The sequence below is a fragment of the Lissotriton vulgaris genome, chromosome 3_2 (assembly GCF_964263255.1).
Source record: "Lissotriton vulgaris chromosome 3_2, aLisVul1.2, whole genome shotgun sequence".
Lineage (NCBI taxonomy): Eukaryota > Metazoa > Chordata > Amphibia > Caudata > Salamandridae > Lissotriton > Lissotriton vulgaris.
Window position 1 is genome coordinate 267,086,762 of NC_141690.1, and position 27,570 is coordinate 267,114,331.

General features: G+C 49.9%; 1 protein-coding gene across 1 annotated transcript in view; it reads left to right on the forward strand.

Moving 5' to 3' along the window:
- Nucleotides 1-27,570, forward strand: part of LOC147725652 (interleukin-12 subunit beta-like) — a 155,671-nt gene that overhangs the window by 69,649 nt on the left and 58,452 nt on the right. Inside the window, exons 3-4 of the mRNA XM_086964562.1 lie at nt 17,635-17,844; nt 18,420-18,543. Of these exons, the coding sequence (XP_086820688.1) occupies nt 17,635-17,844; nt 18,420-18,543 (334 nt within the window). The remainder of the gene's footprint in view (nt 1-17,634; nt 17,845-18,419; nt 18,544-27,570) is intronic.

Below are 27,570 nucleotides of genomic sequence, written 5' to 3' on the forward strand. Positions count from 1 at the left end.
AGTTCTTTGTACACAGCTTTTCCGCGCCAAAAAACGCAGAGCCATGAGAGAACCAACACTGGTGCCATTTGAAACTAGGGCCCTGAAAGGGATGTCCTCAACCCTAGGTATCAGTTCGCAGAACGGGGAGGATGGGTGGGTTCGGTAAGGAATCTAACACTAACTAATGTTTCTTACAGATATATCGTTACCGAAGGTAAGTAACCTGTTCATCTGAAAGAAACACGTTAGTGTTAGATTCCTTACCTTAGAATAGATACCCCAGCAATACCAACCCCGGTGGTGGGTCTGCGAACCAATACATTCCTACACCAGAAAGTCCTGGAGGACAGAACGGCCAAAGAAGCCATCCCTCCGGACTTGACTGTCCAGGCAGTAGTGCCTCGCAAAGGTGTGCAGCGAGGCCCACGTAGCCGCCTGGGAAATGTCCTGCAAAGGGACTCCCCCGGCCCAGGGCAGTAGTAGCCGCCGTGGCCCGAGTGGAATGGGCCCTCAGCCCAACAGGGGGCTCCTTCCGAGCCAAAGAGTAGCACGCTTTGATGCACAGAACGACCCACCGAGAGATGGTACGTTTACACACCGCCCGTCCCTTCTTCGCACCCACGTAGCCAACAAACAGTTGGTCATCCACCCGGAACTGGCGTGTGCAATCCATATAAAATGAAAGCGCACGTTTTGGGTCCAGACGGTGGAGCCGCTCTTCATCCTTCGAAGGATGCGGAGGCGGGAAGAAGGAGGGGAGGGTAATGGACTGCCTGATGTGAAAAGCAGAAACTACTTTGGGCAGGAAAGAAGGTCTAGTTCTGAGAACCACCTTGTCTGGATGAATGGACAGGAAAAGGAGGTTGGACAGAAAGAGCCTGGAGCTCACTCACTCTCCTGGCAGAGGTGATGGCAACCAGGAAAGCCGTCTTTAAAGTCAGGAGACGGAGAGGACAAGAATGAAGGGGCTCAAAGGGAGCACACATCAAAAAGGTTAGAACCAGGTTCAAGTCCCACTGAGGCATCACAAACGGAACAGGTGGATACATGTGTGTGATGCCCTTCAAGAATCTCGTTACAATTGGGGACTTGAACAAAGAAGGCTGATCAGGAAGCCTTAGAAAGGCTGAAAGGGCCGAAAGGTAGCCCTTGATAGTGCCCAGAGCAGAGCCCTGCTGGGCAAGAGAGAGAAGAAACAGAAGAACCTCGGAAAGAGGGGCAGAAAGAGGATCCACAGCCTTTGCTGTGCACCATGCCACAAATCTGTTTCACCGACAGGCGTATACCAACTTTGTGGAGGGACGCCTGGCTGCCAGAATTACATCACAGACTTCAGGAGGCAAGTCAAATGGCCTCAACTGCCGCCGCTCAATCTCCAAGCATGGAGGTGGAGACTGGACAGGTTCGGGTGGAGGACCGTCCCCTGCTGCTGCGACAGAAGGTCCTCCTGAAGGGGCAGGCGGATCGGGGGACCGACTGACATGCTGAGTAGCTCGGGATACCAGTACCTTCGAGCCCAGTCCGGAGCCACAAGGATAACTTGGGCCCGGTCGCGCCTGATCTTCTTCAGCACTCTGGGCAGAAGTGGTATAGGCGGAAAGGCGTATAACAGACCGCAACTCCACTCGCGCCGAAAGGCGTCGCCGTGCGAGTGCCGTCTTGGAAACTCCAACGCGCAGAACTGATGACATTGCGCGTTCTCTTCTGTGGCGAATAGATCTAACCAAGGCTCTCCCCATTGCAGAAAGATGCCTTGCGCCACGTCCGAGTTCAGACGCCATTCGTGATCCATCGAGCACCGACGGCTGAGTTCGTCCGCCCTGGCGTTCAGAGAACCTGCCAGGTGTTGAACCGTCAGAGTCACGCCCTGACGTTCCAGCCACTGCCAGAGGCGCAGAGCCTCCTGGCAAAGGGTCCACGACCCCACCCCGCCCTGTTTGTTGCAATACCACATGGCAGTGGTGTTGTCTGTGAACACCTGCACCACACTCCCGTTGACAAAGGGGAGGAATGCCTTCAGTGCTAGACGAATCGCCCGTAGCTCCAACAGGTTGATATGGAGCCGGGACTCCGCCGGAGACCAGATGCCTCTGATCTCTGCCTCTCCCAAGTGGCCACCCCAGCCCTGGAGGGACGCGTCCGTCACGACAACGTGCTCCGGTTGGGGAAGTGAGAGGGATCTGCCTCTGACCCAATCGCGGTCCGTAAGCCACCACTGCAGTTGTCTCGCAGTGCCCTCCGAGATCAAGACGTGGTCGGACAAGTTGCCCTGATGCTGGGCCCACTGAAACTTCAGGTCCCACTGCAGAGCCCGCATCCGCCACCGGGCGTGATGCACCAGAAGGATGCAGGAAGCCATCAGTCCCAGCAGCCGCAGCGTCAACCTGACCGAAACCCGGGATAGCGGCTGAAAGATGGGAATCAAAGCCTGTATATCCCGGACCCGCCGTTCCGGAGGATAAACCCGAAACTGCGCCGAGTCCAGAACCGCTCCGATGAAAAGGAGCTTTTGGGAGGGACACAGGTGTGATTTCGGCACATTGATGGAGAACCCCAGGTCGTGCAAGAGGTCTGCAGTCATCTGAAGGTGGTGGACGACTGTCAGGGGCGAGCCCGCCCTCAACAGCCAGTCGTCGAGGTAGGGGAAGACTGAAACCCCTAACCTGCGCAGATGGGCTGCGACCACCGCCATCACCTTTGTGAACACCCGTGGGGCGCTGGTAAGGCCGAAGGGGAGCACGATAAACTGAAAGTGCTCCTGGCCTACCGTGAACCGCAGGTAACGCCGATGGGCCGGCAGGACGGGGATGTGAAAATACGCATCCTGCAAGTCCAACGCTACCATCCAGTCTTGCGGGTCTAGAGCAGCCAAGACCTGAGCCAAAGTCAACATCTTGAACTTCTCCTTCCGGAGGAAGCCGTTGACGTTCCGTAGATCCAAGATAGGACGTAGGCCCCCCTTGTCCTTCTTGGGTACCAGAAAGTAGTGGGAATAGCAACCACGCCCTACTTCTGGCCCAGGAATGCGCTCGATGGCCCCCTTGGCCAAGAGGGCCGTAACTTCCTCCTGCAGAAGTGTTAAGTGGTCCCCCGACACACGGTGGTTCTGTGGTGGCATGGCTGGAGGAGTAGTCTCGAAGGGGAGGGAGTAGCCCCTTCGGACGAGCTGCAGCACCCACCTGTCCGACGTAATTGTGCGCCAGTGAGCGTGGTGATGGCGAACCCTGCCACCCACTGGCGTCACATGGGGCCGAAAGCACGGACTAGGAGCATTTGGAGGCGGATGCTGCGGGGGGAGGTGTGGCCTGACCCCGCCGTTGACCCCTACCGCCGCCACGGCGGTTTCCACGGCCGCCACCGCGTTGAAAGGATTGTTGCGGCGCGTGGCTGGCAGCACGTGTGGGGACGCCCCTTCCTTGGCCACGAAAGGAGCGAAACGAACCCGTTTGCTGGCGCTGGGTCGAAAGACCCAAAGACTTGGCCGTGACCCTGGAGTCCTTGAAGCGTTCCAGCGTGTGGTCCGCCTTGTCACCAAAGAGGCGACAGCCATCGAACGGCATGTCCATCAAGGCATTTTGGACGTCTGCCGAAAAGTTGGCGGATCTAAGCCAGGCGTGGCGACGAATCGCCACCGTCGTTGACATAGCTCTGTCCAGCGAGTCGGTCGTATCAAGACCACACCGTATGGAATATTTTGCTGCGTCTCGGCCCTCAGCCACAGCCTTGCCGAGCTTTGCCCGCACCTCCATGGGGCATTCTGGCAGCAGTTCCGCGACCGTGTCCCACACAGAGTGGGTGTAGCGGCCCAAGAGGCATGCGGTGTTGCAAGACCGCAGTCCCAGACTCAGGGACGAGAAGACCTTCTTTCCATACTGGTCATACCTCTTGGATTCCCGATCGGGCGGGGCCGACGGGAATGCGGTCTGGGAGGTAGAGGCCTGGATCACCAGACTCTCGGGGGTGGGATGGGTGGACAGGAACTTGGGGTCGTCCGGACAAGGACGGTGGCGCCTGGCCACGTTCCGATCAACAGGCGAACCTGAAGCGGGCCTGGACCACGTGCCCAACAGAACGTCTGACAAGGCTTCGTTAAACGGCAGCAGTGGCTCCTGTGGGCATGACTGCGGTTTGAAGACCTCAGTGAGGATGTTAGGCCTCACGGCCGCGACGGGGAGCTCAAGGTGTAAGGCCTTGGCAGCCCTCATCAGCACCACTGAATATGCAGCTCCCTCCTCCGACGCCACGGAAGGAGGAGAGACAAAGCCAGGGTTAGGAGAGTCGTCCAGACCACTGGCGTCCCCCAAATCACCTGTCCAGTCCGGGTCATACTGGCACTCACGTGACAGAGGGTCCTCAGACCCCTCCCAACCTTCCCCGTACTCTTCATCATCTCCATACTCGGAGTCAACGATGTAGACCGGCTCCTCGGGGTTCACAGGCCCCATCGGCGTCGAGCCCGGCGTCGATCGACGCCGGTCCGACTCCGCGTCCGGATTCGGGGAAGGAATGGGGCGGCGCCGCCCGGAGCCGGCGCCGGACCCCCGGCGCCGGCCGAAGCCGGCACAGGAGAACCGGCGCCGCGCGGGGGCGGCGTCGGGGGTAACCCCGATGGGATCGGCGCTGGACCAGCCGGTAGGCCAGCCGGCGTCGACCCCGAAGGCCCTTGCGGCGCCGGGGTCGGAGCCGTCGGCGGCACCGGGGCCGAAGCACCCGATGGCGTCGAGCCAGGGACACCCGACCCGCCAGGGCCCGCGGACGGTAGCACTGGGCCCGAAGGCGCCGTAGGCCCCGTCGGAGAACTGAGCGCCCTCATGGCCATGAGGAACGCCTCAACCTCCTCAGGCGTCGCACCGTGCCCAGGGACCGGAGGGTATGGGCCAGGCCGCGCCGGCGACTCTCGCGGAGCCGCGGTCACCCGAACCCCCGGCCGCGTCGCGCGAGCGTCGGGGGGAGTCGGGGGTACGATGACGACGCCCCGACTTCTTGTGTTTCTTACCTGAGGAGCCCGACAAATGGTGACGACTTCCGGAGCGCTCGGCGCGGCTCCGCGACCGCTCCCTCGAACGCTCCCTGGACCTCCGGCCGGACCGGGACCGCTCCCGATGCGGGGCCGACACCCGGAGCTCAAGCAGCTTGCAGGACCGCTCCCGTCTAGCCTTGCCAGTGAGAGCCCGGCAGTCGACGCAGGCGTCCACGTCGTGGTCGGGGCCCAGGCACCGGAGACAGAGGCGGTGATGGTCCGTGACCGACATCGGGCGGTCACACCCGTCACAATTCTTGAAACCAGGCATCCTACCAGGCACCAAAAAGAGATAGAAGTTATAACAAAGTTGGTCAAAAGACCGGAGTACTGCTCTTCGGATCTGCGCTTACTGGCGTGGAAAAAAGAAGAACTGACGTCAGCGCGCGGAGGCGGCGTCTATATACTCCAGCGACGTCATCACGGCGCACGACGCCGACGACGGACGCGGAGCCGCAGGGGACGCCTGCAGACAACGCCTACCGACGCGCAGGGGTACTGCTACGCAAAAGTTTCCGGATCCAGACTGACGCCTGGGGATATTCTAAGGTAAGGAATCTAACACTAACGTGTTTCTTTCAGATATGATGAGACAGGGAAGAGCTATAAACAGTCTCTTCGAAGTTACACCCAAGGCAGTGAAGGGTGGCACTGCCGCGGAGTTTACATTTATGTGTTCACCGAGGGTGAGGGCACAAATGGAGAGCCCGATAGGGACCCGTCTCGGCACCTGGTGTAGAACTGCCGGTGCTGGGCACCAGCAAGACCCGGCCCACTTAAAGCCTTGCTGTACCCCACGGACTGACCTCAGCGAGTACCCGCTCGGCAGACACAGAGGGGGTGCCCTTAGAGGCCGCCCTCATTTGGTAGCTGGCCTCGGTGTGCTACATACTGGCTAACCGCAGCCTTGGTCTGAGGCAAGCACCGGGTGCACCCCGAGGCTAGCACTGTTCACTCGCACAAACATGCGACTTTCAGAATTGTGGTCGCCAGATGAACCCCGATGCACCCTGGTTAGGAACCCGTACAGTTGTATTTCATTCATTCCTCGTGTCATTCATTCCACTGTACACCCAGGAGCGTTGTTAACGGACGGATGGCTCATTACATCAAGACGAAATACTTTGCACTTCCATGGAGTACATGTCTGGGGTATTAGGACACTTTGCAGCTCTTGGAAGGACACACGGCGCAATGCCGCAGCACAACAGCCTGGATAGAAAACAGCTCGCACTTTGCGTTTTTAAAGTGAACGGGAGAAGTTTACTGTGGAGGGGTACATTATGGAAGATGTTACCAGTCCAGGGGGCTGCCTTGGAAAGGTTCGCCTGCTGGTCTACTTGCAGCGGAGCCGTAAATGAAGGGTGAAAAGTAGTCTAGAATATAAAAAAACAAGAACCTACCTGTTGAATTTAAGGAAGCGCGAGTTAGGCCCCTGTTGAAGAAACCCGGCGCGGATCCTGCGGTCTTGAAGAACTATAGACCAATCTCCCAGCTGCCCTTTCTTTCTAAGATTTTAGAACAGCATGTCCTGAAGTTTCTATCTCTTCATGTGGAGTCTCATTGTTTACTCCACGAGCGACAGGCAGGGTTTCGAGCACATCACAGCACCAAGATGGTGATGCTCTCGGTGCTGGATGAATTAAGAGGCATGGCTGATATTAAGAAACCGAGCGCCCTTATTCTTTTAGATCTGTCGGCGGAGTTCGATACTGTCAGCCATGCCCTGCACCTGGAAAGACTAGATAACTTCGGGGTTAAAGGCGTAGCTTTTAACTGGCTGAAATCCTTTCTTTTGGGAAGGACACAGAGGATACAACTGGGGGATTTGATATCAGACGTGGGGACTTTAGAGTGTGGGGTGCCTCAGGGCTCCGCATTGTCCCCACTACTGTTTAATCTATACCTTCAACCTCTGATTGCATCTCTGGCCAGTATGGGCTGCAGAGTTTTTAATTACGCTGATGATACTGAGCTTGTGCTGAGTATCAATAACACTGAGGCCGCGCAGCTCCAAGTGCAGAATATCCTGAGGTATACGGTCGGGTGGATGACGAGAAATCTGCTGAAGATCAATCCAGACAAGACTGAGGTATTGGTAATTCCATCTACCACCTCACCTTGGAGCGATCTTTACTGGCCACAGGAGTTAGGGCCAACTCCGAAGCCAAGTGCAAATGTGAAGAGCTTGGGGATTAAGCTGGATTGTGATTTGTCAATGGGCAGCCAAATCTCCGCTGTTGTTGGGAGCTGCACGATCATCATCAGGCAGCTACGGAAATTAGTACCCGTTCTATCCCAGGCCATGTTGCGAACAATTGTAGCGGCAACCATTATGTCAAGAATGGACTATGGGAATGTCCTTTATTTAGGCCTCCCTAAAACTCTGATGAACAGATTGCAGGTCGAGATGAACGACGCGGCGCGACGGATTTTTAGACTCCCCAGAAGGACCAAGGCTTCTCCCTTGTTACAGAGCCTACATTGGCTCCCCATAAAAGAGAGGGTAGAGTTTAAGAGTCTATGCACGGCCCATAAGGCAATTTATGGCCATGCACCTGTCTATATTAAAGACCGTCTTGAAGTGTATAGCCCAAAAAGAACACTCAGATCTTCTGGTTCTCAGTTGCTGATCTGCCCTCGGTACAAACTGGTAACCAAGGGAGGGAGAGCCTTCTCTGTGTTGGTCCCTCAGCTATGGAATAAGCTGCCTGAGGGGCTACGCAGAGAGGTGAATCTCCTGCGGTTCAGAAAGTCCCTAAAGACATTGTTGTTTGGGAGGGTCCTGGGTGCAATGTAAGTTCGCTGCTGCACTGTCTCTTTGTGTTGTACGTAGTTATTGTGTGAATTCCATCGATTTCCGAGCGCCTAGAGACCTGCAGGTGATTGGCGCGATATAAATCCAACATAACAATAACAATAACAATAACAATAACAACAAGTGGTCGCCATTGCTTAAGAGCAGAGGCCCGCAAGCGTTGTACGGGGCACTGGGAGTGTTGTAAAATATATATGAATATCCATATAAATTCATGTGTATGCACTTCAAAAGATATCATGCTTAGATAAGATCACATCATTCATTCATTCATTCATTATTTCTTTATTTCGGCAATTGCCATAAAAGATTGCACAAATACACACATGATAATAAAAAGAGAACATGCCAGTTTTACTAAAGTACAATCATTTAAAATTTGACACAATGAATAGGATAAATAACAACACATGCCTGCATGGTTGGATATGCTACCATTGGGTTGTACGAGTAGGTGGTAATGCATTTATAGTTACAGTTTTAAATCTATTTTGATCCTGGCAAAATAAACAGAATGAAGGAATCTGCTGACACTAAAAACAATGATCTGAGAAGTATCGGACTTAATTATTCTATTTGTCAGATTACATGACCTAATTCCCAAAATGTTACACAAGGGTTTGATCCATTTTTTCCTGGCTTTGGAATATGCTTGACAAAAAAACAATATGTGAACCTCATCCTCCTTGTAATTCCCTTCACACATTAAGCAATTTCCACTTGCTACAGGGGTTTCATCTTTATTTTTCCTAGACCAATATTCCTTAATGTAGTTGGTCATTAGGTTTCCATACCTAAACTTCAAAAATAGGGTTTTTGCTAGGGGGGGCTCAACTTCGTCGAGGAAGACCTCAAAAAGGGCTTCGTCCTTAAAAGTTAAAAAGTTGTTCACTAGAGTCCCACATCTGTTCCCATTGACTAATTGATTATTTATGAAGGACCAAAAGACATTTTTCACCATGATTTTTGTGTTATGTGGTAGCCTTTCGGGATGCTCCCATAACTGTTGGAGGCCTAAGATAGAAAACCATGTTTTAATATGTTTGAGCCAGGGAATAGAGTTCACTGAGTCTAAGCCCATTATTTCTTGTAACCCTTTCCTATAATCATCCAATTCTGGTGTCTGCCACAATCTTACCTAGAACATTAAGGGCCTCAGAGTGGTGTAATGATCTGTCCTCTTAAAGTTCAGATCCAATTGAAGAGGCACTAAAGGGGTACTTGTAGGAACCCTTACAATGCTTCGCATAAATTTGTTATCCATGGTGGAAAAGTTATCTTTCGCCGATGGCCCCCAGATCTAAGCCCCATAGAGAGCTGCAGGTTGAACTTTAAATTTAAAGAGTCCCATAACAGGTGTCACTGCCTTACTTGTACTTGCGTTAAGCTTACTAATAATTGGTGTAATGTTTTGGGCAAAAACCACCTTACTTTTCTGAATTTGGGGTTTCCAAGTGAATTTTGAGTCTATCTCAACCCCCAGGTAAGAGAAGTGATCAACTAATTCCAGCTCCTGGCCATCTAAAGTTAAGCACCCTTTATCCGGCCTACTTGGATTTAGGGCCATGCACTTTGTTTTATTTACATTAATTTCCAGCCCTTTCTTGTCGCAATATTCACTGAAGGAGTTAAGTAGCGCCTGGAGACCTTTCTTAGTTTGCGAAATCAAGATGGTATCGTCCGCAAAAAGTAACGCAGGCACACTTTCTCCATTAAGTCGGGGAGAATCATTAGTGCAGCCCTTCAGATGAGCAGGGATGTCATTCACAAAAAGTGAAAATAGGGTTGGAGCCAGGACGCATCCTTGGCGAACGCCACGTTCTATTGGTATATTTTGGGTCAGTTCGCCATTTGGACCCCATCTCACTTTATCGAAATTTCTGGCGTGTAGCTCAATTATTTGAGCCAGAAGGCATCCTGGCATCCCAGCCTCATCAAGGGACCTCCAAAGGAGATACCGTGGCACTAAATCAAATGCCGCTCTCAAGTCAACGAAAGCGACATATAAATGACCTTTCCTGATTAAAACGTATTTCCAATAAAGGCAGCAAAACCTAAAAACCTGGTCGATGGTACTGACCTTACTCCTGAACCCAGCTTGCAATTTTGTAAGTACCCTTTTATCCTCTAGCCAATGATTTATTTGAGTTAGTATGTGCCTTGAATATAATTTCTGCAGGATGCCCATTAGGCTAATCGGTCTATAATTAGAGGGTTCAGACCGGTTGCCCTTTTTGAAAACTAAAACAATCTCGGCACCCCGCCAGCTGTCTGGGAAATTGCAATTACTAGATAAGACATTAAATAAGTAGTTTACATAGGGAGCCCAGACCTTTATGTCGTGTTTATACAAGTCCCTGGGTATTTTATCAAGACCCGGGGCTTTGCCATTTTTCAATGCACTGATTGCCATTTCTGTTTCATCAATAGAGAAGTCTAGGCACTCAATCAGGGGAGGGGCCCACGATGCTATCTTACTACACTTATCTATACCACCATCAAATTTTTGATATAGAGTCGTGAAGTGATTCACCCATGTGGATTCATCGAGATATACATCTTTCACTATTCTTCCTACATGGCTCCCGTTGGCGACTAGCCTCCAAAACCCTACAGTGTCCTTCGCTTTGGCGGCAACCAACATTTCCTCCCAGGCCTTCTTTGAGGTCATCTGAATGCGCTTATACGCCTCCCTTGCTAGTTTAACATCATTTTGACTTTTGTTTTTATGGCAATCATAAGCTCCCCCTTGGCTAGCCTACAGGATTTGTCATACCATGCTTTACCATGAGACAAGTTCCTTACATTTTGCTGCTTCTTCTTTGGCATTTTTGTTAATAATGTTTTCAATGTCATAAAAAAATAATTGTGCAATACCATAAATTGATCTGTGATGGTATCACACCCTAACAGGGGTGCAAAGGTCGACTCAAACAGTGAGTATATTGCCAAGAGAGTGTCATCATGTTCTAGGACGTAAGGCCACTTTAAGGCTCGTCTATTGTTACTGACCAGTGTGTCATCGCATGGGACAGTATTATGTGCCTCTAGAAAAAATGCATCACTAGATTTCTTAAGCAGAAGTGCGTCTAAAGTTAATTCCATGGGGTAGTGGTCACTCTCTGATCTATCCTTCACCTCAAAGTCAACCATATACTGCCAGATGGATAGTGAAACAACTACAAAGTCTAGGTTGCTTTTAGTGGCAGATCTTGAAAAGGTAGGCTTTTTTAAAACATCTGAGGGAAGGCGGCCATTACATGCCCTAAGACCATGGTCAGCCATCAACTTCACTATTTGTACTGCCAAGGTGGAACATTTCACAAACTTAGTGTTGTCCAACCGAGGGATGTTATTTGCAGAATCTTCATCCTCGAAGACATCAATAAGTCCTGGGACAGGTTCGAAATTGCAGTTTAAATCACCACCTATTATAACTGATTCTTTATCTACCACCCTCCCCATGAATGAGTCTAATTTAGCTAGGATAGCCGATTCCTTGGGGTGGGGTAATGGCCTATTGTAGACATTAATTAGATAACACAGTCTCCCATCCACAATTTTAATTTTAAGGGCCAAAATGTCTGGCGAGTTAGTGTCCATAACTTCTATCCTAATCTTCAGGGTTACCTTAACCCAGATAATTAGTCCCCCTGAGGGCCTACCCCTAACTGAAGGAACTGCTCCAATGCCATATGATTTATAACCAACCCTGTGTGGTGTACCAATTGCTCAAGATTCCTGTAACAGACAGAGGTCACTAGAGTAAATATACTCCGCCCACTCGGGATCCCTTAAATTCTTAGTTACTCCCGCTATGTTCCATGAGATTAACGTCAATGGCGAGTTGCTACTGCTAGTAGAAAGTCCTACATTTGAAATAACTACATCCAGTGGTGGTGGCACCGGAAGAGTCGACACGTCTTGGGACAGTCTACATGCTTCATACTCCTCCCTTTGTAGGGCATGTCCCCTCACTCCCTGTTCAGCTGGTACTACCAGGCATATCTTTTCTTGTGGGAACTTAGGGACTGCATCAGAGCCTAAACAGTGGGCAACTCCCTCCCCCGTAGTCATTCCTATACTTTCTTCTAGGTTACTTTCTTCTGGGTTACATGTGGTCATCATAGGCACAGTGCAGGGTGTAGAGGGTGTACCATTGGAGCTAATTGTGCAGCCTATCTTTGGGGTGAGTCAGTCTACTCCTTCTAAACAACTGAACCTGTTGTAGGTTGGGGCCCCATTCCACCAACTGTGGTTACCCTGCCTGCCAGTAACTGTCCCTCCCCGAACATAGTGTCTAGCCATTGACCAGTTCCCTTCGTAATTGGAATGCGTCTGCGGTGGGTAGAAAAAAGTGAGTGGTCTAGCTTCAATAGATGGGTTCTCACCATAGGTGTTCCATGAGCATATGTGATGTACCGTGTTTGGGTCTTCAAATGAAACAACAATACAGTCACCTGGGATGGGTTTGTATGAGGGGGTCTATCCATGGCACCCTTCGCACCATTAAGAGTTTGCTTTTTATATGGTTAGGTAAGGGCCTGTTTTGATTCAACCAATGTAATACTTTATTCTTCAGTGACCAAAAGGTTTCCTGATATTGATTGCCTATTTCCGGTACCCCTGTTAACACTTCTACGTATGGCCTAGCGTCTGGTGGAAGGTCTATAAAACCCCCCCGATGTTTCTCTTTTGTTTGGTTCCCCTGTTGATTAAATTGATGGGCCTTAGTTTCTTTGGCCCTCAGGACAGCGGTGTCTTTATGAGCTGGTACAGGTTGTGCAGGCAATTGCTTTGATACATTCACTTTTGGGTTGCTAACATTGGTTGCTTGAGCCTCAGATCGGGGTGCAGATGTGTGGGATGCTAACGGTAATGCTGGAGAGATAGCAGTAGGTGCTGGTAAAGCTTTAACAGCATCAATAGAACTATTTGATTTACTTCCCACTATACTAAGGCTTGATAAGGTTATAATGCTCTTTTCCACCTCAATCAACTGGTTTTCTAAACGTGATAATCTGACTTCCAGAGGGGTTAGGAGTTTTTTTAGAGTTTCCCATACAGTTTTTAGGAATTCCTCATTTCTTCCCTCCACCTCACAGACAGACACCCCGCCATTCTCGGCTCCTATTAGGGGATCTTGCTACTTTAGCCTTTTTCCTAGCATAGGCAGATGTAGTGTTACGTTTTCTTTTTTGGTTTACACCCTGTTTGCTTTTGCACAAATTACTCACACACCCCCCATTTCCCTTGGGAATTGTCTCAGTGGATACCCCCAGTAACGGATCCTCCACATCCAAAGATAAACTCTGGTTAGTTGGTGGATGGAGTAACCCTGGACTAGGGGCTGTCACAACGGGCGTTATATCTGAGGTGCAGTGCACATCCGCCAATGTTATAATTGGTACAGGGCCGATCAAGCGCTCAGGGGTTTTCACAGATGCTATTTGACCTAAGGATGATTTCTTGGCCATTGCAGGGTCCTGGGACAATCTTCTTGCTGCTTCTAAATCCATAGATATTCTCTGTTGCATTTTGTGAATTTCAATGTCTAGTCCAGTATTAGTCCTGGTTATAAAGTAATAATAATAACACCTTTTATATAGCGCCTGGTTACACTAGGAACAGTGTGTCCCCGCGCTTAGAAACAAGTTCCCCAGCACTAAACCCCAAAACAAAAGCCACTAAGGGAGCGGTCAGGAGAAAATTAAGCTTTAGGAAAGAGGTGAGTTTTCAGCCTACGCCTAAAGCTAACTTCTGATGGCTCCATCCGGAGCTCAATGGGGAGGTCATTCCATTGTTTGCTAGCCAAATATCTGAAGGACCGACCCCCCATCCGTGCCCGCTGAATTCTGGGTACCTGAAAGAGCATACGCCCCTGTGATCTTAGAGGACGATTGGGGTGATATTTGGTAAGTAGCTCTTTCAGATAGGTGGGCCCTCTCTCATAGGCAATACGGAGGGTCATATACATGCTCTTGAAGATAATGCGTTCCCGTATAGGGAGCCAATGGAGTTGGGCTAGAGCTTGTTTCCCTGAAGATCTTCTTGAGAGGTTGAGAGCTAGTCTCGCTGCCGCGTTTTGGACACACTGTAGCCTATGCAAACCTTTCCTACTCAAGCCTAAATACAAGGCATTACTATAGTCAAGGTGAGGCGTCACCAACGTGTGAATTAGCGTTTTTCTACTATTTGCAGGGAGCGCGTCCAGGGTCTTGCGTAGGACCTTGAGGATCCCATAGCATTTCCCTGCTATCCCTCTGGTGTGCTGTTCGAAGGATAGAGTCTCGTCCAAACTGACCCCTACATTTTTAACCTGCTTTAATGGTTCTGGGATGGTGCCGAGTTCTTTAGGCCACCATGCCGATGACCAAATGGATGGAGATTTCCCCAACACCAAAAGCTCAGTTTTATTCGCGTTAAGGCGTAAGCAATTGGTGTTCATCCATCCGGCTACCCCGCTCCGACATGCCGAAAAATTGTCTGAAGCCTCTTCCAGGGGCTGAGATAGTATCGCTACTAGCAGCATATGACTCTATCTCAACCCCGTACGTCGCAATCAACTTGGCCAGGGGTGCCATATAAAGATTGAACAAAGTCGGGCTCAGAATTGAAGGGTCCCGGTTAACTGTTTCCCCCCTTTCGCAGCCCTGCTTCTACTTTCTCGCATAGACAGGATTCCTAGATTTCCTTACAAAGAGTTATGGCACAGAACAATAATAATTATATGCTACAGAAAACGAATAGGGGTGGCCCGGTCCGGTCTCACACGGTCTCTAACGGGCTACAACGGGCCCGCTCTTGGCCCAGTCTTCGCCCGGTCGCTCCAGCGCAGCGGCCAACTGAAGCTGTTATATACACGCTGGGGGCGGGGCAAGCAGGGAGAGCGGTCCAGTTGGTGCCGGTCAGCTGAGCAGGGACTCCTGGGAATTGGAGTCCCTGTAGCGCCACTCGCAGCCCTGCCTTTAGCCCACACACACCCCCAGCAAGCCTCGGTGTCTGGAGCAAGTCCGTGAGTGCAAAGGTCCTCTCCGGTGAAGCGGGACCCGCGCTGCGGGTCCGGCAAGCTGTGGCGGTGACCCTGCAAAAGGATTATCAGGCGTCCTCGCTAGCAAGGTTAGTAGTCTAGAGATTCCCACTTAGGACTAGAGCGGGATGCTTTTCAATACTTCTGGTGCGCTGGGGCGGGGCAAGCAGGGAGAGTGGTCCAGGTGGTGCCGGTCAGCTGAGCAGGGACTCCTGGAAATTGGAGTCCCTGTAGCACCACTCGCAGCCCTGCCTTTAGCCCACACACACCCCCAGCAAGCCTCGGTGTCTGGAGCAAGTCTGTGAGTGCAAAGGTCCTCTCTGGCGAAGCGGGAGCCGCGCAGCGGGTCCGGCAAGCTGTGGCGGTGATCCTGGAAAAGGATTATCAGGCGTCCTCGCTGGCAAGGTTAGTAGTCTAGAGATTCCCACTTAGGACTAGAGCGGGATGCTTTTCAATACTTCTGGTGCGCTGGGGGCGGGGCAAGCAGGGTCCGGCAAGCTGTGGCGGTGATCCTGGAAAAGGATTATCAGGCGTCCTCGCTGGCAAGGTTAGTAGTCTAGAGATTCACATCAACATGAGGCTTGGAGCTCCAAAGGGCTTCCTATCTGACCTTGACTGGACAAGCTTCAACAAGCTATTCTGTACCCCCTTACAGGTCACCTTGCTTGTCTTGTCAACATGATATTTCTTATTCTGATTGTGCAAGTTGCTTACACAGTGCAGAGCCTGCCTTTCTGGTCTGCCCATATCTGGCTGCTTATAATTTGCATGGTGCAGACATTGCACATCCATGTCAGCCATATTATTGGCTTGGGGCCTTATTCTAGTTCGGCTGACATGGCATTACTCAAGGTATTTGGCACCTAGAAATCTGTCACTCTGGGAAGAAGTGTTCTGAGAGCCCCATAGGTGGCAGATATGACTTCTTCCTTGCTAATTAGCAATGATGCATGCTTTTGGTACCAATAAATAAGTTTCACTCTGTTTCTGAGCAAACCTGCTATATCTGGTGAGTTTCATTTCATTTACTCCTGGGAAGGTGCCAGTATTTCCCCATCAGGGAGCTCCGGCTTTGATGTATATTAAATTAAGCGGGCGCCGTGATGCATATTAAATTAAGCGGGCGCTGTGATTAAGCATGGCGCCCATGCACATTAAACTACATTGAGCAGGCGCCAAGATTATGCACAGCGCTGTGCATAATAAAGTATAAAGGGCGCCATGTTAACGATGAAGCCCAGCTTGTCACATTCTGAAATAGAAAAAAATGTTTGACTTAGACATGGACGGCGCTGCAGCCGGATCTCTTGTCTTTATGGGGCCATGTGTTTGAAACACATGGCCCCATAAAGATATGAAAATGTTTACTAAACACGGAAAGCAGGCGAGCCCGTCCAAGTGGGCCGGCCCAAAAAGCCAAAGGGAGGCAACATACAAAGCTCTTTTCCAATGGCTGGCCACCGTTAAGCATAAATGGTGATGCCAGCCAATGGAAATGAGGGGCGGGGCTTAAATCCCTTTTCTAAAAGTACTCATTTACATTTAATCTCGCCGAGCGAGCTACGCATGTGCACAGTAACGCTAGCCGAAGCCTAAAAATCCAGGTCTTCAGCTTCTTGCAGAATTCAGGAAGAGGAGGCGACCCTGGTGTGGAGAGGGAGGTCGTAATCATAATGCAAAGATAAAACATAGAACCACTGCAGCAGAAACAAATCATTCATTCATATAAACCAGAGACAGTTTTTTTAAGAAATGGGCTAATGGCCCCAAGGGCTTTATTTGAAGACTGTGGACGTCATTTACAACAATTTGACAAAATGCAGCGCTGTACGACACTTTGCTGTGCTACCCTGAGTCAAAAGAAAAGGGCAGGAATGCAATACCTCTGGGATACCGTGCATTTCTTTCCTCTTACACTACGCTGGCACACAAATGGCTGCCTACTGCCAATGCAGACACCTTTGTGCAAGGGTGCCTGTGTTGCAATCAAGTTCTTTTTGGGCATCAAGGCGCACCTTCCTGCACAAAAACAACTGTTACGCCACCCCTGGGGAGGCACAGGGTTTTTGAAGCCTTCCCAGATTTACGCTTTGTTCTGAATCTGGGAATGTGTCAGAAACCATGGGCGTTGTGTGGGCACGCCTCACCGAGGCAGTGTGAGGCAACACAGCGGCTTGAGCATTAAAAGTGATGCTACAGTGGCGCAGGCTTCTTGTAAATGAGGCTCTGTGTTTTTAGAAAATCCTCTAATTCACATGACGTTTTCTGGAGAAGTACTACATGCGGGAGAGGATCTACCTGTGGCCTATCCTCCAGTATGGGCAGAATATTTTAACTGTGGATTCTGCTGTGGATTTAGAATTTAATAAAGAAATATGAAGATTTTTGATCAATACCAACTCCAAATTGGGTCCAAAAGCCCAGTATTTCAGCGCAAGGCCTTCTGGGTAGTGTCATTCCCCATGGGGTGTTTGGAGATGGATATCAAATATGTTTTGAAACTGGGCTGCAGTTTCTGATAGCCAGTCAGTCCATCCCTGCTAAGCATTCCTACAATCAATATGGTAATGCACCTGTAGTTCTGTGTGGAGAATCAGGTCTCCTATAATGATTTCCAGAGCCACAGGTTCCCCTTTATCCCAGTGACAAGGCCTTTTGGAGGACATGTGTTGCAGCTTCAGGCCCTTTTCAGGCCATCTGTGGTGGAGCTGTAAGACTGTTGACCGTTTGGTGACATAGCACCATCCCTGTTGGGTTTGAAGCTAAGTCCTTCTTTTCTTACAGTTATCACCGCCCCTCCTGACTCTGCTGTCAGCCTGGAATGCGGAAGTGGCCTTCAAGACATCAAATGGACGGACACACATGGCAAAGTTAAAGCACGTGGCGCCACCTCTCTGCGGTTCACAGACGTGGACCAGCCGGATGCAGGACTCTACATCTGCTGGTCAGGTGGTGAGGTGGTCACCTCCACCTACCTGTTCATTGATGTCTCAAGTGAGTGTCTGTTTCAGGCTCTACACCCTTTGAGTTCTCATGAGAGGAGACTTGGTATGAGTGTGGGTTCAAGCGCAGCGCAAATGGCAGCTCTCCATCCAAACCCAGCAAGGTTCCTCCGGTGGAGCCCTCAAGTCTGGGGGTCTCCTGAGTGTTAAACACAACCGTCCATCTGTCTATCTCTCTATCTACCTACCTTCCTGCCTGCCCGCCTTTTCATCTGTCTCTCCATTTATCTGTCTCATGTCTATCTACCGTACCATCTATCCACACCCTCTTACTTTCAGGAACATGGAAAAACGCTGCCCAACTTTGATCAATCCATTCACTCACCCATTCACCCACTGATGAATGTATCTGTATTCTTTCCCCCCCCTCAGAAAATAGCGCAAGACTCCCCTTGATTTCATCAATGCATCTTAGCATAAGAAACATATGGCATCCCTTCCTATAACAGGTCATTAGAAAATACCCTTCCTGACCGTCTGTTCGTCACCATTTATCCATCCATCCATCCATCCATCCATCCACCCACTTCCAATGTTATGTGTCTAACATTCATCTTTCTTGTGCAGGACTTCATCCGACCTCTCCCATCTCGTGCATCGCAGACTCCTATCTCCACAGCAGGCTCCGGTGCAACTGGACACAGACTTTACATGAAATGCCAGACCTGATCAGAGCCCGAGCTGGACGAGGGTGGGTGCTTTCTCTTTGTTTCCCTGTTAAAATTGTTTAAAAAAGGCAATTTGCAGAGTGCAGGTAAATGTGGAGCAATGTCTAGGTTAGAACAGCCACCACAGCATGGGTGTTTGCTGACAGCACCAGCAGCAGACTGTATCTGACTGATCTTGGCGGGGGAGTTTGCTGACAGCAGGATACTGAATCTGACTGATCTTGGTGCAAGTGTTTGCTGACAGCACCAGCAGAAGACTGTATCTGACTGATCTTGGCTGGGGTGTTGGCGGACAGCAGTAGACTGTATCTGACTGATCCTGGCTGTTGTGTTTGCTGACAACAGCAGACTATATCTGACTGATCTTGGCTGGGATGTTTGTTAACAGCACCAGCAGCAGACTGTATCTGACTGGTCTTGGCTGGGGTGTTTGTAAACAGCACCAGCAGCAGACTGTATCTGACTGATCTTGGCTGGGGTGTTTGTTAAAAGCACCAGCAGCAGAGTGTATCTGACTGATCTTGGCTGGGGTGTTTGTTAACAGCACCAGAAGCAAACTGAATCTGACTGATCTTGGCTGGGGTGTTTGCGGACAGCAGCAGGCTGTATCAGACTGATCTTGGTTGGGTATTTGCTGACAGCACTTGCAGGAAACTGTATCTGACTGATCTTGGCTGGGGTGTTTGCTGACAGCACCAGAAGCAGACTGTATCTGACTGATCTTGGCTGGGTTAACAGCACCAGCAGCAGACTGTATCTGACTGGTTTTGCTGGGGTGTTTGCTGACAGCCCTAGCAGCAAACTGTATCTGACTGGTCTTGGCAGGGGTGTTTGTTAACAGCACCAGCAGGAGACTGTATCTGACTGATCTTGGCTGGGGTGTTTGTTAACAGCACCAGCAGGAGACTGTATCTGACTGATCTTGGCTGGGGTGTTTGCTGACAGCACCAGCAGCAGACTGTATCTGACTGATCTTGGCTGGTTCAGCGCTCCGTCCATCTTCTCTTTGTGTTTGCTTTGTTCGCCCTAAGTTGGCAGGGCTGCTGCTGTCAGCAAACACCCCAGCCAAGATCAGTCAGATACTGTCTGCTGCTGGTGCTGTCAGCAAACGCACCAGCCAGGATCAGTCAGATACAGTCTGCTGCTGTCAGCAAACACCCCAGCCAGGATCAGTCAGATACAGCCTGCTGCTATCAGCAAACACCCCAGCCAAGATCAGTCGGATACAGTGTGCTGCTGTCAGCAAACACCCCAGCCAAGATCAGGCAGATACAGTCTGCTGCTGTCAGCAAACACCCCAGCCAAGATCAGTCAGATAGATTCTGCTGCTGCTGCTGTCAGCAAACACCCCAGCCAAGATCAGTCAGATACAGCCTGCTGCTGTCAGCAAACACCCAGCCAAGATCAGTCAGCTACAGTCTGCTGCTGTAACAAACACCCCAGTCAAAATCAGTCAGATACAGTCTGATGCTGGTGCTCTCAGCAAACACCCCAGCCAAGATCAGTCAGATACAGTCTGCTGCTGATGCTGTCCGCAAACACCCCAGCCAAGATCAGTAAGATACATTCTGCTGCTGGTGCTGTTAACCCAGCCAAGATCAGTCAGATACAGTCTGCTGCTGATGCTGTTAACAAACACCCCAGCCAAGATCAGTCAGAAACAGCCTGCTGCTAGTGCTGACAGCAAACACCCCCGCCAAGATCAGTCAGATACAGTCTGCTGCTGGCGCTGTTAACAAACACCCCAGCCAAGATCAGTTAGATACAGTCTGTTGCTGGTACTGTCAACAAACACCCCAGCCAAGATCAGTCAGATACAGTCTGCTGCTGGTTCTGTTAACAAACACCCCAGCCAAGATCAGTCAGATACAACCTCCTGCTGGTGCAGTCAGCAAACACCCCTGCCAAGCTCAGTTAGATACAGTCTGCTGCTGGTGCTCTCAGTAAACACCACAGCCAGGATCAGTCAGATACGGTCTGCTGCTGGTGCTGTCCACAAACAACCCAGCCAAGATCAGTCAGATACAGTCTGCTGCTGTTAACAAACACCCCAGCCAAAATCAGTCAGATACAGTCTGCTGCTGGTGCTCTCAGCAAGAACCACAGCCAGGATCAGTCAGAAACAGTCTGCTGCTGGTGCTGTTAACAAACACCCCAGTCAAGATCTGTCAGATACTGTCTGCTGCTGGTGCTGTCCGCAAACACCCCAACCAAGATCAGTCAGATACTGTCTGCTGCTGGTGCTGTCTGCAAACAACCCAGCCAAAATCAGTCAGATACTGTCTGCTGCTGGTACTGTTAACAAACACCCCAGCCAAGATCAGTCAGAAACTGCCTGCAGATACAGTCTGCTGCTGTCAGCAAACACCCCAGCCAAGATCAGTCAGATAGATTCTGCTGCTGCTGCTGTCAGCAAACACCCCAGCCAAGATCAGTCAGATACAGTCTGCTGCTGATGCTGTTAACAAACACCCCAGCCAAGATCAGTCAGAAACAGCCTGCTGCTAGTGCTGACAGCAAACACCCCCGCCAAGATCAGTCAGATACAGTCTGCTGCTGGCGCTGTTAACAAACACCCCAGCCAAGATCAGTTAGATACAGTCTGCTGCTGGTGCTCTCAGTAAACACCACAGCCAGGATCAGTCAGATACGGTCTGCTGCTGGTGCTGTTAACAAACACCCCAGTCAAGATCTGTCAGATACTGTCTGCTGCTGGTGCTGTCCGCAAACACCCCAACCAAGATCAGTCAGATACTGTCTGCTGCTGGTGCTGTCTGCAAACAACCCAGCCAAAATCAGTCAGATACTGTCTGCTGCTGGTACTGTTAACAAACACCCCAGCCAAGATCAGTCAGAAACTGCCTGCTGCTAGTGCTGTCAGCAAACACCCTACCAAGATCAGTGAGATACAGCCTCCTGCTTGTGCTGTCAGCAAACACCCCTGCCAAGATCAGCCAGAAACTGTCTGCTGTTGGTGCTGTCCGCAAACAACCCAGCCAAGATCAGTCAGATACTGTCTGCTGCTGGTGCTGTCTGCAAACACCCCGGCCAAGATCAGTCAGATACAGTCTGTTGCTGGTACTGTCAACAAACACCCCAGCCAAGATCAGTCAGATACAGTCTGTTGCTGGTACTGTCAACAAACACCCCAGCCAAGATCAGTCAGATACAGTCTGCTGCTGGTGCTGTCTGCAAACACCCCAGCCAAGATCAGTCAGATACAGTCTGTTGCTGGTACTGTCAACAAACACCCCAGCCAAGATCAGTCAGATACAGTCTGTTGCTGGTACTGTCAACAAACACCCCAGCCAAGATCAGTCAGATACAGTCTGCTGCTGGTTCTGTTAACAAACACCCCAGCCAAGATCAGTCAGATACAACCTCCTGCTGGTGCAGTCAGCAAACACCCCTGCCAAGCTCAGCAGATACTGTTTGCTGCTGGTGCTGTCCGCAAACAACCCAGCCAAGATTAGTCAGGTACAGTCTGCTGCTGGTGCTGTCAGCAAACACAGCAAAAAAAGGAGATGATGGACAGAGCGCTGAAACTTTTCAGACACTCCCCAGTCACTGATCTGGGTTGAATCCATCATCATTCTTCAGCTCACTTCGCCACCTCAGTTCAGACCCAGCTTATATGGAAAGCATTCTTTACCCTGTGCCTCTTGGGAACAATCCAGCCTGAACTGTCAAGCCAAGTCTTCCCTGAACCGGAAACAAGCATCCTGGGAGCGGTTTCTGGGTAACACCCTTCATCAGCCAGGCTAATTTGAATCCAGTGGCAAAGTGAGCAAGAGACCCATGTCTGGGCATGCCCTACCAACTTAGGGCGAACAAAGCAAACACAAGGAGATGATGGACGGAGTGCTGAAACTTTTCAGACATTCACCCCCAGTCACTGATGTAGGTTGAACCCATCATCATTCTTTAGCTCACTCTGCCACCTCAGTTCAGACACAGCTATATGCAAATCAGTCTTGACCCTGTGCCTCATGGGAACAATCCAGCCCGAACTGCCAAGCCAGGTCTTTCGTGAACCGGAAACAAGCATACTGAAACCGGTTTCTGGGTAACACCCTTCATCAGCCAGGCTAGCTTGGATCCAGTGGCAAAGTGAGCAAGGGACCCACATCTGGGCTCACCCTGCCAACTTAGGGCAAACAAAGCAAACACAAGGAGATGATGGACAGAGCGCTGAACATTTTCAGACATTCACCACAAGATCAGTCAGATGCAGTCAGCTGCTCGTGCTTTTAACAAACACCCCAGCCAAGATCAGTCAGATACAGTCTGCTGCTGGTGCTGTCAATGAACACCCCAGTCAAGATCAGTCAGATACAGTCTGCTGCTGGTGCTGTCAGCGAACACCCCAGCCAAGATCAGTCAGATTCAGTTTGCTGCTGGTGCTGTTAACAAACACCCCAGCCAAGATCAGTCCGATACAGTCTGTTGCTGGTACTGTCAACAAACACCCCAGCCAAGATCAGTCAGATACAGTCTGCTGCTGGTTCTGTTAACAAACACCCCAGCCAAGATCAGTCAGATACAACCTCCTGCTGGTGCAGTCAGCAAACACCCCTGCCAAGCTCAGCAGATACTGTTTGCTGCTGGTGCTGTCCGCAAACAACCCAGCCAAGATTAGTCAGGTACAGTCTGCTGCTGGTGCTGTCAGCAAACACAGCAAAAAAAGGAGATGATGGACAGAGCGCTGAAACTTTTCAGACACTCCCCAGTCACTGATCTGGGTTGAATCCATCATCATTCTTCAGCTCACTTCGCCACCTCAGTTCAGACCCAGCTTATATGGAAAGCATTCTTTACCCTGTGCCTCTTGGGAACAATCCAGCCTGAACTGTCAAGCCAAGTCTTCCCTGAACCGGAAACAAGCATCCTGGGAGCGGTTTCTGGGTAACACCCTTCATCAGCCAGGCTAACTTGAATCCAGTGGCAAAGTGAGCAAGAGACCCATGTCTGGGCATGCCCTACCAACTTAGGGCGAACAAAGCAAACACAAGGAGATGATGGACGGAGTGCTGAAACTTTTCAGACATTCACCCCCAGTCACTGATGTAGGTTGAACCCATCATCATTCTTTAGCTCACTCTGCCACCTCAGTTCAGACACAGCTATATGCAAATCAGTCTTGACCCTGTGCCTCATGGGAACAATCCAGCCCGAACTGCCAAGCCAGGTCTTTCGTGAACCGGAAACAAGCATACTGAAACCGGTTTCTGGGTAACACCCTTCATCAGCCAGGCTAGCTTGGATCCAGTGGCAAAGTGAGCAAGGGACCCACATCAGGGCTCACCCTGCCAACTTAGGGCAAACAAAGCAAACACAAGGAGATGATGGACAGAGCGCTGAACATTTTCAGACATTCACCACAAGATCAGTCAGATGCAGTCAGCTGCTCGTGCTTTTAACAAACACCCCAGCCAAGATCAGTCAGATACAGTCTGCTGCTGGTGCTGTCAACGAACACCCCAGCCAAGATCAGTCAGATTCAGTTTGCTGCTGGTGCTGTTAACAAACACCCCAGCCAAGATCAGTCCGATACAGTCTGCTGCTGGTGCTGTTAACAAACACCCCAGCAAAGATCAGTCAGATATAGTCTGCTGCTGGTGCTGTTAAAAAAAACCCCAGCCAAGATCAGTCAGAAACAGGCTGCTGCTAGTGCTGTCAGCAAACACCCCGCCAAGTTCAGTTAAATACAGCTTGCTGCTGGTTCTGTTAACAAACACCCCAGCCAAGATTAGTCAGATACAGTCTGCTGCTGGTGCTGTTAACAAACACCCCCATCAAGATCAGTCAGATACAACCTCCTGCTGGTGCTGTCAACAAACGCCCCTGCCGAGCTCAGCAGATACTGTCTGCTGCTGGTGCTGTCCGCAAACAACCCAGCCAAGATTAATCAGATACAGTCTGCTGCTGGTGCTGTTAACAAACACAGCAAAAACAAGGAGATGTTGGACGGAGCGCTGAAACTTTTCAGACGCTCCCCTAGTAACTGATCTGGGTTGAATCCATCATCATTCTTCAGCTCACTTCGCCACCTCAGTTCAGATCCAGCTATATGCAAATCATTCTTGACCCTGTGCCTCTTGGGAACAGTCCAGCCCGAACTGCCAAGCCAAGTCTTCCCTGAACCGGAAACAAGCATCCTGAAACCGGTTTCTCGGTAACACCCTTCATCAGCCAGGCTATCTTGAATCCAGAGGCAAAGTGAGCAAGGAACCCACGACTGTATCTGACTGATCTTGGCTGGGGTGTTTGCTGACAGCAGCAGGCTGTATCTGACTGATCTTGGCTGGGGTGTTTGCTGAGAGCACCAGCAGCAGATAGCATCTGACTGATCTTGGCTGGGGTGTTTGCTGACAGCACCAGCAGCAGACAGTATCTAACTGATCTTGGCTGGGGTGTTTGCTGACGACACCAGCAGCAGACAGTATCTGACTGATCTTGGCTGGGGTGTTTGCTGACGGCACCAGCAGCAGACAGTATCTGACTCATCTTGGCTGGGGTGTTTGCTGACAGCACCAGCAGCAGACAGTATCTGACTCATCTTGGCTGGGGTGTTTGGTGACAGCAGCAGACTGTATCTGACTGATCCTGGCTTGGGTGGTTGCTGACAGCAGCAGCAGCAGGCTATATCTGACTGATCTTGGCTGGGGTGTTTGCTGACAGCAGCAGACTGTATCTGACTGATCTTGGCTGGGGTGATTGCTGACAGCAGCAGACTGTATCTGACTGATGTTGGCTGGGGTATTTGCTGACAGCAGCACACTGTATCTGACTGATCCTGGCTGGGGTGTTTGCTGACAGCAGCAGACTGTATCTGACCGATCTTGGCTGGGGTGTTTGCTGACAGCAGCAGCAGTAGGCTGAATTTGATTGATCCTGGCTGGGGTGTTTGCTGACAGCAGCACACTGTATCTGACTGATCCTGGCTGGGGTGTTTGCTGACAGCAGCAGCAGTAGGCTGAATTTGATTGATCTTGGCTGGGGTATTTGCTGACAGCAGCACACTGTGTCTGACTGATCTTGGCTGGGGTGTTTGCGGGCAACTGCAGACTGTATTTGACCTACCTTCCATGGGAGATTCTGGGACACTTCTCACCCGGTCTCATACAAGGCTGATTGATTGCAAACGCCACGAGATGTACAGCGACCAAACCTTTGAGATCCCTTCCCAAGCACAGCACAGGTGGTCTTGGCCTGCCTTACACCAGTACCTTAGTACACCAGTACCTCAGGTGAACAATGGAAGGTTTGAGCCGAGGAGCAGTAACCACAGCTTCAGCTTTCTTGAGGTGTTTACAAGTTGCGCCACAAGGGATTGATAGTCGTGCATTGACTTGCCTTGAAAGTGCACTTGGTTTTGCACACATGTCCACAGAAGTGGTCTGTGACTTGAAATATACTTAGAATGTACCCTACCATGGACAGGTAAGTTGGTAGGTCATTGCCTCTCCTGCTGTGCATTAATAATAACACACCAGTATCATGGTTTTCAAGGACATTTTATTTAAGTCCAATTTTACTTCTCAGAAACCCTTGTAATCTGAAAATGTGGTCTAGTTCAGTTAATGGAGGCAAACGAGAAATACAACTCCCAGAATGCATGGGATAGTTAAATCCAAGTCCAAAACTGGAAAGCAATGTCTATGATGACATACAGCCATGACGTAACATTATCAAACTATTGTGGAATGGAGCACTATTTAATCGTTAACTTATACATTTATATTATCAAGAGCAGTAATACAATCTGTGATCTCGTCACTGTTGTGGCAGATAAAGCAAATACTCTTGCTATAGCACATTGTACACACACCAAATTTCTTCTTAAACAAGCAATATATTAATGATGGGAAGCATAATGTTCTCATAATGAGATATTAATATAATGTATAGAAAATAATATCAATGGATGATATGCGGAAATTACAGAATAGTTATATAATGCTCAAAGTTATTTGGTTACCACTTTCTAAAATTACAAATTTGTTCCTAAGTGTTGATTGTTGAGGATCCTTGCTTAAATGCAAAACTTTCTGGAAGGAGAATTGTTAGTAAATAAATCCAAAGATGTATAGGGAGGAGCTTATCAGCCACTGATTTGAAAGAAGTCCTCCTTCAGCCACACTTATGTTATTGAAAAATGGTTGACGTTCAAAGTGATTGAGTCAACTTTGGGATTCATGGCAGAAGAAGTTCTCAATATTCACATATGGATGTTCTTTTAAAACCATAAGAGTAAAACACAAAGGGGCATATTATGAACGTACTGCGATAAATATCGCAGAGCACGCTTAGCGCGATTTTGTTTAACACCGCGTATCGCAGGATTTTATCGCCAAGATATCGCATTATTATCAACGCATATCTCCACAGTGATAATAAATCCTGTGATAGCGGTGAATTCCGCGCACATCGCTAGAAATCCAGCGTAAAAACGGCAGCAATAAGCTAATCCTTGGTGATAGGAAGATGTGGACTCAGCCGTACAATCCACCTCCCATTATATGTATGGCTAAGTCAGAAATGTTGCAGACGTTAAATACTTGCGATAAAGGGTGCATAGCGTGATTTTTCTTGTCGCTTCGCGGGTCTGCTGTAGGCTTGTTAATACTGCGAAGCCGCGTTAGCGACTATTTCCATGTTGTTTTGCTCCGGAACGTCTACTTTGTCTGTCATTAGCGATGGCATGCAGGGCGATAAAAAACCGTCAGCTAACTCACAGAAACTAGCGCTAACACAGGTTAGCGCGAGCTTGTAAATAAGGCGATAAAAATGACCTTGTTAGCGGCACGAAAGTGTGGCTAAAGTGGCGATATTGCCCTTGATAATATGCCCCAAAATATCTGATCAACATTTTAAGAAGATCTCTAACAGGATGTGACATCACCCTACAGGATATAAAATCTTACTTCAGGTAGATGGTTGTATATTTAGGGAGCTACTACGACCCCTTTAGAGCTACCTCTACTATTTGGTACTCGTTGAGTGAATGTCCCCATGTTCCTCACAACCATTTTGTTCGACCCGGGGTC